Here is a 13,923-nt window from a genome sequence, read left to right as displayed (position 1 = left end):
CAAACTGCACGAAACTAGCACTAAACAGCTCTGGGAAGGGCAGGAAACGACATGCCCTCACCCCCAGCAGCTTCTGTTCAAAACACTGGGTGACTTAATGATATGACCGTGTGTGCTGAGTTTTTTAGAGCAAGGACTAATAGACAAAGCTAAAACATGTCAGTAACTTTGTCTCAAGAGCAACTCACGTTTATAAGTTGATTGGAGGGGCGCCTGGGTGGCTCAGTCGGTTAAGCGGCCGACTTCGGCTCAGGTCACGATCTCGCGGTCCGGGAGTTCGAGCCCCGCGTCGGGCTCTGCACCGACAGCTCGGAGCCTGGAGCCTGTTTCGGATTCTGTGTCTCCCTCTCTGTCTGACCCTCCCCCGTCTGTGCTCTGTCTCTGTCTCAAAAATAAATAAACGTTAAAAAAAAAAAAATTAAGTTGATTGGAGATTTCAGCATGCCCCGAACAGAAGGACTTACCAGTCCCTTGCTCCATCCAGTGGCTTCTTCATAACAAGCTTGTCCCCCAGCCACAGCCCTTGCTCCCTCACACATGAACGACCCCACCTTCTCACTGCTCACGCCCAGCGCTCCCCAGCCCCACACCGCCCTGGACAGAGCCACTAGCACTTCCCCCACCTGCTGACAAGCCCTCTGTCACTGCTTCGCACAGTCCTCCGATGCTGGCCCTGGGCTCTCCGGCATCACTCAGCCCGGAGACTCCTAATCTAGGAAAGCCTGCGTGGCTGCCATCAGAATCATCTGGGGGAGGTTTCTGTCTTAATATAGATTCCTGGATCCTATCAGAGAGCCAGCAAATCAGAATCTCCAGAGGTTACGCTGAGAAAATGAGAAAAAAGCAGAACAGCTCTTAGCAGTCTCTGCTCCAGAGCAGGCCGGTGCCTGGGGGCATCCCGCCGCGTACTCCACACACGGGGCGTCCCCGGCTCTAACCTGGAGCTTGCTTAACTCACCTGCCTGGCTCTCCAGCCCTGCACTGCAGTTGTCCGACATACAGGATTCTTAACTTCTCTGTTGCTCTAAGTCACACCCTTCCTCTTTCTGAGGAATCTTCGTGGCCTAATTCTACCCACCACCTTAATCCAGATCTTTCAACGTTTTCTTTAATTAGTCGAGGTAACATGGCTTTATGTTGCCTATATCGCCTTGCCCCTCCCAAGCAATCATACCTCCTGGGAGCAGAAACCCCGTGTCAGGAGTCTTAAGTCAGGTTCACTAACTCGTTTTAGCCTAAAGAAGCGGGCCGTGCCCCAGCTCTGACCATCTGGACAGTGAAGGGCAACAGGTCCACAAGGCTCTACGTACGGGACAACTCGCTTATGCCGTCCGGCTGCATTTCCCTAAAAACTAAAATCCATCCTGTCCTCCAGACCATGCTCGGTCCTTTGCGCCAGACCAGCAGCAAGGCGACCCCACTCAACAGAGGACCACGTGCTTTTCGCAGACAAGAGCAGACGCAGCCCTGGCTTCCCCCGCGGATGCGGCTGCGATCTAGTCCAACGCGAAGGCACGCCACTGACACACGGGTGACCAGTAAGGCAAGGAAGAACGGCGAGACTCATCTTTCAACTTCCACCGAAAAAACTTGTCAAAATTGAGTATACAAATACAGTCGCCATTTTCTTTTTTTAATCTAGTTTATGCCACACCTAATTATAACACAGTCTTAGTGGGGAGAAGAGAAAGTGTCTCTGTGTGAGAGCGTTTAGAGATATTTGAGGACAGGGCGAGCGATCTCCTTAGAGAACTCGGAGCCCCAGCCGCTTCCCCCGGGGCCCCGCGCAACTCCACCACCGACGCTTCAGTCCCAGCCCAGCTGACGGACGGAGGAAGCAGTTTGAACACAAACTTTAATTCGAAGCTGAACAATCCAGGACTACCGTCAGTCTGACATTTTCCGTACTGAAGCGTCTCTTTTTTTTTTTTTTTAATTTTTTTTTCAACGTTTTTTATTTATTTTTTTGGGACAGAGAGAGACAGAGCATGAACGGGGGAGGGGCAGAGAGAGAGGGAGACACAGAATCGGAAACAGGCTCCAGGCTCCGAGCCATCAGCCCAGAGCCTGACGCGGGGCTCGAACTCACGGACCGCGAGATCGTGACCTGGCTGAAGTCGGACGCTTAACCGACTGCGCCACCCAGGCGCCCCCTGAAGCGTCTCTTAAAGCCAAGTGCTTGCCAGAGTTGACACGGACTCCTAAAAGGTAAGACTTCAAATTTCTCTGTCACCGTTCTCTTACCCTTCTCAGTAAGTCTGGAAGTTTCAAAAAGGAGCAACACTACCGACTATTTGTCAGGAGCTTCCTAAGTTTATTTATATATATGTATACATATATTTGTTTAATATTTCATTTTATATAGAATTACCATATATGTAAACTACTTCTATAAATATTTAACATTAAATACACTTTAAGTCTATACATATTTAAAAGTGTGTGTGAATATATATATGATACATATCATATATATCATATATATGATATATACATTTATATATGATATATACATATATATATTGTTTATATATATATATATATATATATTTTTTTTTTTTTTTTTTTTCTTCAAGAAAACGAATAATAGGGGTTCCTGGATGGCTCATTCACTGAAGTGTCCAACTTCAGCTCAGGTCATGATGTCACAATTACTGAGCTCGAGCCCCGCATCTCGGCCCCTCCCCCACTTACACACGCACACTCTCTCTCAAAATAAATACATAAGGGGCGCCTGGGTGGCTCAGTCGGTTGAGCCTCCGACTTCGGCTCAGGTCATGATCTCGCAGTCCGTGGGTTTGAGCCCTGCATCAGGCTCTGTGCTGACAGCTCGGAGCCTGGAACCTGCTTTCAATTCTGTGTGTGTCTCTGTGTGTGCCCCTCCCCTGCTCATATGCACGCACGCACTTCCTCTGTCTCTCAAAAATAAATAAACATTAAAAAAAATTTTAAATAAATACATAAATAAACAAACTTTAAAAAAAGGCAATAGGGGCACCTGGGTGGCTCAGTCATTTAAGCGTCTGACTTCAGCTCAGGTCATGATGTCACGATTCGTGTGTTCGAGTCCCGCGTCAGGCTCCACACTGAAAGCATGGAGCCTGCTTGGGATTCTCTGTCTTTCTCTCTCTCTCTGCTCCTCCCACATTTGCACTTTCTCAAAAATAAATAACTTAAAAAAAATAAGCAATAAGGGGCGCCTGGGTGGCTCAGTCAGTTGGGCATCCGCCTTCAGCTCAGGTCACGATCTCAGTTTGTGGGTTCAAGCCCTGCGTCAGGCTCTGTGCTGACAGCTCAGAGCCTGGAGCCTGCTTTGGATTCTCTGTCTCCTCCTGTCTCTCTGCCCCTCCCCCGCTCATGCTCGCGCTCTCTCTCTCTCTCTCTCCTCTCTCAAAAAATAAATAAAAATGTAAAAATAATAATAATAATAATAATAATCAGCAATAAACACTAGGAATATCAGAAATCACCTCTCTTTGGTATTCGACCTCTCCTCACTTGCCTCCTCTCCGTTAGCTCTTGGTCCCACTGCTGGGCCCGGCCACACTAATTCTTTCCCTCTCTGAATTCCTGTCACATTCCCAGTTTGAAGTAACCTACTACCTTCAGATTGACATCTAGTTGTGAATGCAGATTTTATCAAAGGTCAAGAGCAGGGTGTCTTATATCCCCTCAAACCCTGCACAGTCTCACAGTGCTTAGTGCAGAGGGGGCCCATGAACACTGTAACCCCACCGCCTAACCTGCGTCAGAAACTCGAATACTGCCTCCTCCGTTGCCTCTGATTCAACAGAGGACCCCACAGACAGGTACTGACCTGCTCAACACAACTCAAGTCACGAGGACACAAAAACACAGTCCTTTAATGTCCAAACTAAGTCCTCTACAAACACTGAGGCCCATTGATCCCACGGATAGAAGTGGAGACAAAAGCAATGACCTGCATGTAAAGCAGTTATTCCTTAGTCCACGTTCAGTTTACACACTTGAAACTGTAACCCTCCTGCTGGAGGCAAATACGCTATTGTCTTCAATGTGTTTTTCCTGGCTCCCCACTCTGCACCGCTCCACCTCTCTCTGGATACGCTGGGGTCTCGATAGGGTCCCTCAGGCACCTGCCCCCTGCCCCAGTGGTGGCAGTTCACTCTGCACCCCCCGCTCCCCCAAAGCCATCTGACGGCACGGCCAAACACCAAGCATCCCCGAGCACCCCGGCCTGCTGGAACCGGGACAGTGGACAGTGCCCGGGGCGGGGGACTAGAGTCCGGAGTCACGCAGAGGTGGGACCCCACTCACTGAAGCACGGAGACTCTTCAGCAGTTGGACCGCGGTGCCTCACCTCCCTCTAGCCCCTCTCCCTGCACGTGCGCCGAGGTAACCTCTCTGAAGGAAGGGGTGTTCCACGCACGCGCCCTGACACTCGACACAGCGTTCCGCACGTGGCGGGCACTCACATTTTTTGGAATCCGTACTTTCCAGAACATAAAATCTCATGGTATTAAGTCTTCTTAAAATGACCTTATGCAATAATCCCAAGCATTTGACCCACACACAAGTAAGCAAAGGAGAAGCCCAACGAGTTGTTGAAAAGTTTTGTATTGTGTCATATAAACTGTCTTCATATACAAGTGCATAAGTGAGAGACTGGTCTCCTCCTTCCCCCCGCAACCCCCAAACATCACAGCAGACCGATTCTTGCTAGTATTTGATAAAGTTAAAATACATCCCTTCTAGACACCAGCTTCTAAATCTTGTGACTTAACAATGTGGCGCAGGCACGGACAGTTCCAGCGCTTTTACGCTTGTCCCTGAACGTTTCTCTTCAAAGTTCCAGGCAGTAACTGATTGTAATGCCCTCAAATTGGAAAAACCTGACTCTTTAGAGTTTATAAATTACATACACTTAGATCACTAAGAATTGAGCTGTTACCTACACATAACACACCCCCTCAAACTATTTAGCACCATGGATAGAATCCTCAATACTAATGGGCTAATCAATCCAATGATCAAAGATATGACAGTGACAGTCTTAAAAACACAAATTTGTTATTTTTCTCATATACAATATAAATTCCCTCCTCTCTTACAAATCTTTCTCTCTGGCAATATTCTGTGCTGCACTGAATGTCCTGAATAATTACATGGCTGTAAAAGTCTTGCCTGACGCTAAGTACAACTCCCTAGGTCATTAGTAACGAGAAGCTAAGGCATTACACGTAAAAGGCTCCGAGCTAATTTACACATGGTGAAATAGTGGTACAACAGAATTGCACTACGTTTCTTCTCTACCTTCATGCTTTGCTAAAGTGCTACAGTTCCTATAAGATTTCCGTCCTGCATAGATTCAAATTCTGGGTCTCTCACTTTTGGATGGCTTGAGTACCATAAAACATAATTTATTTGGTCTCAAAAGGGACCGCTACTTAGCTAAAAAAGTTGCAACAATCACCTTTCTTTAAACCTAGAACATACACCCCACTGAGGATGAGGAAAAACACAACAACCCTGTCCTTCTGCCTGTAATTAGAGTGGAAATCAGTTAAGTTGAGGTGTGCGCTTTTTAAGAGGTGCTACACAGTCACGTCAAGAGTTTAAAATGGTCACAAACGCTACTTCAGTGACATGTAACGTTCCATATATGCTACATTATTCTTAGCACTTTTGCACTTAATCTCCACACACAGTTAAGTCCAGGTATCAAAACAATCCTGATTCTAAAAAAGAGAACTCACCACCAATATTTAAAGCTGTTCCTTCCCAGGACAACCGTCTCCCAGCTATGACAAATATCAAGGTGGCACTCTCTTAGGCTAAGTTCCGTCAAGGTTCAGACAACCCTGAGGTGAACTCAACAAGGTCCCTGTAAAGAAATCTTCAATGAGAAACCCAGCACACGGGAATTTTCTAAAGCTTCACAACTGGCTCGTTAGCACAGAGACGCGCAGGCTTCCCCGGAGCGTGGAGCCTGGTGACTGTGCTGAGGAGGCACACACGACTGGACTCTAACTCCTGATGTCTCTTCCGTACGCAAGACGCAGGAAGTCTGACGAGGGACCTACGACACACGTGGCCAGGCCCCACTCTCCTGGGGAGCGCGCGGAAGCACTGGGAAGCACGTAATGCACGGGCGTGGGCACCTCCGGGGGAAAAATGAGCCTGCACAAGGCAATGGCTGTCCCAACCGAGGGTCTGAACAAGAGTTTAGTAATCCAGTAATGGTTCCCAAAGCATGCACCTCTGATGGTAAACAGAGGCTAAACCCTGAAAGAACAAAAGAGCTTCATAGAAGAAACCTTCACACATTGCACTGCTTCTGTTCGTCCTCACCCATTCAGTGCATCTGGGTCAGACGTGCACTTCTCAGCAAAGCCAGGCCTGCCCTGGGAACACAGCTGTGATGCTACCTGTCCCTAGTGAGGTCCCCCAGCCGCCTCCACAGCCCGGCTTCCCTGATCTCATTGGTCCCTCATCTGCAACGGGAGGCAGTTCCACAGCTACTCACTGAACTGTACCACTGACCTCCCTACGAGGTTCTCGCTATGTGTCCAGGAAGCACAGGAGAACAGAAGTGAGGCCCTTCGCCGAGAAGGTCCCAGGAAACCCAAGTAGAAAAGAACATGGAGTAGTGCATAGCAGAAAGTCCCTCTTGTGGGCTTAGTCGAACACACGTGGTACATATATTCCCCCAGAGTATAAACAATCCACATTAATTCACTAATATCAGGAACAGAACCCAAAACATCGGTAGATCAAATTCTAATGTGACAATTTAAAAGTAGACAGTGCTCCACTGGGTTAATAAGTCAGAATTAGCTAAAAGACAGTATTCTAGACACCACATCACTGCAAACTCCCTCGAGGCATATCCCCTTCATCAGTTACATTTACAGTAACGGTCATAACAGGAGAAAGAGCAAGCACCGTGCTCACTAATGCAAGTTCCTGGACTGCTCTGAGTAAGCCCTGCAGTTCACAGAGGAACACCTCACATCTTCCCTTCAGGTTACGGAGTCTTTCTTCTTCCGGAACGGTGACTTTAGCCTCTTCCATACGCTGGTTTTGGGCTTAGACTTTTTCTCCATGGCCAGCACTGCCTCCTTTTCTTTCCTACGTATCTCCCGTACAAGGGCATGGAATACATCATCGATGTAGTAGCGGAACGCAGCAGAGGTCTCAAAGAAAGGACAGCTGAATTCTCGGGCCAAAGCCAATCCTTCTTCCTTGGTGACCTTTAAAAATGTAAACATGAGAAAATGTATAGTGGTAGCCATGGAAAACAATTAAAACTGCCCCAAAAAGTGACAAGTGAAGGGGCGATCTAACAGGAAGAGAGCTCAACTCTGGAGGCATTCAAGAAGAATTCAGTCGGGAAGTTGAATTCTAAGATTCCCTCTGCCTTCAAATTACATGATTCTGTTTCTAATCTACTTTATTTTTTTATTTTTATTTATTTTTTAATTTTTTTATTTATTTTTGAGACAGAGGGAGGCAGAACACGAGCAGGGGAGGGGCAGAGAGAGAGGGAGGGAGGGAGACACAGAATCCGAAGCAGGCTCCAGGATCTGGGCTGTCAGCACAGAGCCTGACGCGGGGCTCGAACTCACGGAGTGTGAGATCGTGACCTGAGCTGAAGTTGGACGCTCAACCGACTGAGCCACCCAGGCGCCCCTCTAATCTACTTTAAAGAGAACTTTTTAGAACAGGGCATAATTACAGATACCAAGTATGTTATTTTAATTTCCTTACACTGTAATAAATCCAAAATCGAGATATCCAATTAGGGATAGACCATAATTTCTCCTAGGTCTGAACACCTGGCTCTTTCTTTTTGCTACCACAAATAGCCTGGCAATGAACATTTTATATATAAATTCCTGGATAGATTTTTCAAACAGGCATTCACAGAGAAGCATTATGAACTTATCTACTATCAACCAGTTCCGAAAAGTCTGTACCAGTCCACTGCTTCCATCAGCAGTCACAATGTGCCTGTCCACTATTCTCTCAACGTAACACCAAACGGCAAGACTTCAAACTTTGTTGGTAACTTGAAGACGAGCACCACTTGCTCTATAATCCTCTCCAATTCTTATCCTCCCCTTCCAGAGTACATAATCCTCATTGTCAACAAGCAGATCTCGAAATCCAACCTACATCTCCTGTTGCAACATAGATAATTCATTTTCTAAGGTTTTAAGAAATGAACATTCCATGATCCTTCACTTAATGGGTATTCTATTTGTTACCTGATTACCATCCTGTAGATTTTATCTTGTAAACAGAGTCCTAAAATTCAGATTTTATCCAAACTAATTGCAAATTAGTAGATATAGAAAAATTTCCAAGGTTAAGGAGACACTAATTTTAGATTTTTATCTTAGGGCAAAAGAATCTATAAGTAGTGAAACAACCCACCTCCCAAGACTACAGATCGTATTTCCGAGTCCTCCTCACCTGTCTTAGTTGCTTCAGGTCAGACTTGTTCCCCACCAGAACCACAGGTGTATCATCAGTGCGTCGAACTCGGTAAATAAGCTGCTTAAATTCCCGAACTTCATGGAAACTTCGGCGATCGGTGATAGAATAGCAGATGATAAACCCTTCTCCTGCCCTCATATACTGATCCCGCATGGCCGTAAACTCTGCCTAGAGGGAAACAGGATCACTCATGCATTGGTACAACCTAGAACTACATCTGTATTAGCTATTACTTCAGGTTCAAGAAGAGACACATCAATTACCTGCTATCCTGAGTCAGAGGGCATGAAAAATTAAAAGAGATGAACTGGTGATCTTCTCTGTGTAAGCCTTCCCCTCCCCTTTACCAGAGTGAAAACACCTCTATACATAGTATTCTAAGATTTAATACCTGTCCAGCCGTATCCAAAATGTCCAGGTTGGCAGGCTCATCATCAATACGGATCCGGATTTTATAAGCATCTTCTACAGGAGAGAATAAAAGTGTACTATAAACCCATAAACACAAAACTATGCAACCTTAATTTTTTCCTTTTTAAGTAATCTCTAGCCCATCGTGGGGCTTGAACTAAAATTAATGATCCTGAGATCAAGAGTCAAATGCTCTACCAACAGAGCCAACCCAGCGCCCCACAACCTTAAAATTCATCTTATGGAGGGGCGCCTGGGTGTCTCAATCGGTTAAGCATCTGACTTCGGCTCAAGTCATGACCTCACAGTTCGTGAGTTGGAGCCCAGGTCAGGGTCACTGCTGTCAGCACGGAGGATCCTCTGTCTCCTTCTGTCTTTGCCCCTCCCCTGCTTGCAAGCAAGTGTGCATGCGCGCTCTCACTCGCTCTCTTTCAAAAATAAACATTTCAAAATTTGTCTTATTGAGAATTAGATTATACCCAAGTTCTCTCAGTGCCCAGATTTTCTCAGGAAATATGCTAAATCCATTAAGATATGTAAATCGGATCTTCAGCTGAGGTGTTTTATGGTTTTTTTTTTTTTTCACTTAAGCAATGACATAAGTTCATCCATAGCTTCTTTATAAGATTTCACCTACGATCCTAAGCAATAAAAGGATACTGGTTGTTTTTTTTTTAAATATTGGGCTCAAAAAGTAACTTTACCAATTTGTTAAATAATTATTAGATGTGAGACATTATCCTAAGTAATCTATATACTTAACTCATTCAATAACAAATATGCCAATAATCCACAGTAGGCATTATTATCTCTATTTCACAAATAAAGTAAATGAAATTCTAAAACATTAAAGGTCTTCCCCTTATTACATAGTTGCACTTGACCAAACACTATGGTTTCTCTTCCTTTTAAATCCAAACAAAAAAGAAAAACCATAATTTCCTTTTTTCTAGATAATCCCTATTGTCATAATTTCTCCTCTATGAAACAAAATTTCTCATTGCATATTATTATAGTAACCTTGAAAAATACAAGAAAATTTTTTTAAAAAAGAAAAAAACCCACTCAATATTTCTATCCTTCAATATTTGTATCATTCAAATACACCCCACTGTATTTCAACATTTTTTCTTGAATCCCTGCTTCTGACTCTCCTTCAAGATAAAGAGCCCACGACACCATTGCTTCTCAAACAACAGGTCATGATCCATTAGGATTAATGAGCTGTGAATGAACTTAATGGGATGGGATTGGCATTAAAATAAATAAGCAAAATTCTAAAGGAAAAAGAAATCCTAAGAGCATACCACATACAGTGACATAAATACAGCTTCCTGATATTTTAGTTACGTGTATATACGTACATAGGTACACGTACACACAGGCACAGACACTTACACGTGTACTGGGTACAATGTAAAGCTTTTCTTCTTAGAGTCACCAAAGTTTGAAACAAAACCCCCTAATACATAAACTCGATGAGAGCAAGGGTCAAATTTTTTTGCTCCCCACTATACCCTCTGGGCCTACTACAGTGCTTGGTACATAATGGGAACTCAAGAGACGGAAGTATTTGCTATTGAATCAGGTAATACCGTCAGGAGAGCAGCTGACTGTGCAAAAAAAAAAAACTGACTGAAAAAATTAACTTTTTTGGGGCACCTGGGTGGCTCAGTCGGTTAAGTGTCCGACTTTGGCTCAGGTCATGATCTCACCATTCATGGGTTTGAGCCCCACGTCGAGCTCTGTGCTGAACCTGCTTCAGATTCTGTGCCTCCCTCTCTCTCTTCCCCTCCCCTGCTCACACACCGTCTCTCTCTCAAAAATAAATAAACGTCAAAATCTTAAAAAAAATTAACTTTTTCAAGAACAAGTAGGAGTTTTTAAGAAAAAAGAAAAAATATTTCTGGAATTCTCAATAAATTATCCCAAGTCCTAAACTGAGTTTATTCCTAGAATTCCCAACATAGCTTGAATCCCTAAACAACACTGTACATTTAAAAAAACAAGGACCGGGCCTCCTGGGTGGCTCGGTTGGTTAAGTGTCCAGACTTCAGCCCAAGTCATGATTTCATGGCTCATGGTTTCGAGCCCTGTGTCAGGTTCTGTGCTGACAGCTCGGAGCCTGGAGCCTGCTTCTGATTGTCTCCTTCTGTCTCTCCTTCACTTGCACTCTCTCTGTCTCAAAAATAAATGAACGTTAAAAAAGGACCAGGGCGCCTGGGTGGCTCAGTCGGATAAGCACCCGACTCCTGATTTTAGCTCAGGTCACAATCTCACGGTTTATGTGAGTTCAAGCCCCAAGTCAGGCTCTGCACTGACAGTGCTGAACCTGCTTGGGATTCTCTGCCCCTCCCCCGCTTGCTAACGCGCGCGCTCTCTCTCTCTCTCTCTCTCTCTCTCTCTCTCTCTCAAAATAAATAAAAATAAACTTTAAAAAAACAAGGACTGTTTATATGTTCCTCAAGTCACAGAAGCATTTACCGTATAAAAGGACTACATTCAAAGCTGGCTTAGCACAGAACACTCACTGGCTTTGTGCAAAACAGCAGCAGAGGCCCGACCCAATGGAAATCCTTCCCGGAGACCCGGGGTCACCACCTAGGGTCACATTCTGAAAACACTAATAGCATGGCCGACCTTCTGGGCCCTCCCCTGCCCCTCCCCCCCCACTTTTCATTTTGTCCTGGGATGTAACCCCCTAGAATCAGACCTGCTTCCCTACAGCTCAGGAATGACAGTAATGCTCTGTCTTTGTAGAGGACGACAACGTTTCTTAAAAAGGCAAAACGAAAATGACTTGCTACTCCGACCAAGTTTTGCCAAGAGCAGGGCATTAAGGACTAACCTTAGTGCGTGATCAGCTTGAGGGAGAAGGAAGTAACAACTAAGAGCTGCCAGTGGAAGAAGGCCAGTGTGCGAGTGGTGAGAGCTCAGCAGGCTGGCTCGACTTGTTTTTCTGCTTCCTTTTGTGGAAGTTCAAATCAGCTGACTCATGGTTGCCGAGCCAGAGACCCTTAGACAAGTGACAGCAAAGGCGTCTGTCAGGTGGCCTCGAAACTTTTCCTTTCACCTGGCGATGCAGTCCAGCACCCACACAAAGGTAAGGAAGGAAAGCGCCCCCAGAAGGGCTTACACACACACAGAGTGAGGGCAGGAAGAAACGAATGCTCATTTGCTCCCAACTTCTGGGACCCTCTCGGGAAGACATCTCAGACACGGAAAAAGGCTCAGGAGACGACTGGTGAAAACACCGTTTCCAAAACGGAGGCCAAGACGCGTCCACAGAGTTCGTTTGGAAACTTCCGCCGGAACGTGACTTACCGATGGTGGGGTCGTGGTCTTCTGGAAATCGGTGGCTGATGAACTGCATGGTCATGGCTTCAAAACAAGACAGGAGAGTTACAATCCAGAGAAGTGGCCCCCGGGAAGAACCGCAAGGGTCACCACTGCACGACAGCCACCTGGCTGGGGTGGAGACGAGCTCTTTTCACCCACCCCCCCCCCCCCACCCCCCCCCCCCCGCTTCTGGTGAACTGGAAGCACAAGGGCACCTACCGCTTTTCCCCACGCCGCCGGCGCCCAGCATCACCAGCTTGTACTCCCGGGACAGGCCCGCGGGGCTGCTGCAGCCGCTGCCGGAGGGGCGCGGCCCCGGGTCCATGGCCCCCCCGGGACGCGCACCTGGCGAGCGAGAAGAACGCGCTGGACCCGGGCCGCACCCGGAGCCCCCGCCCCCTCCCCCCGCCCGGGGCCGGCGCCCCCGGCCCCTGCCCCTGCCCCGCGGCCCTCGCCCCTTCCACCGGCCCGCGCTGCGCCCCCGGCCCTCGGTCCCCCGGTCCCCCGGTCCCCGGCCGGCCGCCGCCTCCTCACCTTCCCCGGGACAGTCCGGCCGGCGACACCGCACGGCGTTCCCAAGTCCTGCTATTTCCAGAGGAAAAACAAAAGAGGCAAAACACCTCCGGAGCCTCCTCGGACCGGGGCGCCGGCACCGCCACCAGGAGCCCGCCCCTCAGCCTCCGGCTCCTCCGCGCGCCCCCCGCCCCCGCCCCCGCGGCGCGCCGACCCCCACCTCGCCCGCCAGCCCCGCGCGAGGTTCCTGCGCTGACCTGTGACCCCTCCCGTCGCCGGGGAAGATGGCGCCACGGCGGGGAGGCGGGGCCGGGTGACGCGCGCCTGGCCCCGCCCTGCGAGGGGGGGGGGGGGAAAGCGCCGCTCGCGGGTGTGCGCACGCGCGCGGGAAGAGGGGCGGGCTCGGTAAGGGACCGAGGGGGCCTCATGTGGCGACTAACTTACCGGGGCTGTGTGTCGTTTATGATAAAAAACGAACCTGGCCAAATGTAACGAGGCAACGTACGAAATGGGCACCCACCAGATCTTCCCGGAAAAGAGTGCAGAGGCCAAGATTCTGGCCTAACCGCGGAAAAACCAAATTCCACCAAAGCACGGCTACAGGGTCTGCGGGTCAGGTCTGGAAGACCAGAGGTTCGTTCGCAGCACTGTGGTTAGGCTGGGCACAGTTCCGCATTTACACGCATGTACCTTAAAGACATCTCGGTTTTTATTTTTTAAAATTACTTTCGAGAGAAAGTGCAAGCAGGGAGGGGGAAAATCCCAAGCAAGCTCCACGCTCAGCGCAGAGCCCCATCGGTGGCTCGATCCCAGGACCGCAGAATCATGACCCGAACTCAAATCGAGTCGGACACTCGACCAACTGGGGCTATCCAGGTGCCCCAATGAAAGGCATTTCAAAACTAGGTTTTTAAAGACAAATGTACTACCTCACCCCCCCCCCCCGAAAGGAAATTAAGAGATTTTAAAGAATAATTTAAGACTGTTCACAGGGCCTTTTAAAAAACTTAAGGGGCGCCTGGGTGGCGCAGTCGGTTAAGCGTCCGACTTCAACCAGGTCACGATCTCGCGGTCCGTGAGTTCGAGCCCCGCGTCAGGCTCTGGGCTGATGGCTCGGAGCCTGGAGCCTGTTTCCGATTCTGTGTCTCCCTCTCTCTCTGCCCCTCCCCCGTTCATGCT

At 47.8% G+C, this 13,923-nt stretch overlaps 1 protein-coding gene across 2 annotated transcripts; it reads right to left on the bottom strand.

The window, feature by feature from the left end:
* Window positions 1–4,580: 4,580 nt before the first annotated feature.
* On the bottom strand, window positions 4,581–13,015 carry RIT1 (Ras like without CAAX 1). 2 transcript variants are annotated; one of them, XM_042976272.1, is made up of 7 exons: window positions 13,002–13,015; window positions 12,766–12,813; window positions 12,451–12,576; window positions 12,217–12,273; window positions 8,873–8,946; window positions 8,458–8,649; window positions 4,581–7,232 (listed from the first exon to the last, which is right to left on the bottom strand). In XM_042976272.1, the coding sequence occupies exons 3-7, from the start codon at window positions 12,554–12,556 to the stop codon at window positions 7,002–7,004; spliced, it is 660 nt and encodes a 219-aa protein (XP_042832206.1). In that variant the 5' UTR covers window positions 12,557–12,576; window positions 12,766–12,813; window positions 13,002–13,015; the 3' UTR covers window positions 4,581–7,001. The 2 variants fall into 2 exon arrangements, with proteins under 2 accessions (XP_042832206.1, XP_042832207.1); XM_042976273.1 differs by having other exon boundaries at window positions 12,766–12,816; window positions 13,002–13,012.
* Between the last annotated feature and the right edge of the window lie 908 nt (window positions 13,016–13,923).

Source organism: Panthera tigris, chromosome F3 (genome assembly GCF_018350195.1).
Source record: "Panthera tigris isolate Pti1 chromosome F3, P.tigris_Pti1_mat1.1, whole genome shotgun sequence".
Classification (NCBI taxonomy): domain Eukaryota; kingdom Metazoa; phylum Chordata; class Mammalia; order Carnivora; family Felidae; genus Panthera; species Panthera tigris.
This window is presented reverse-complemented; position numbering and strand designations above follow the sequence as displayed.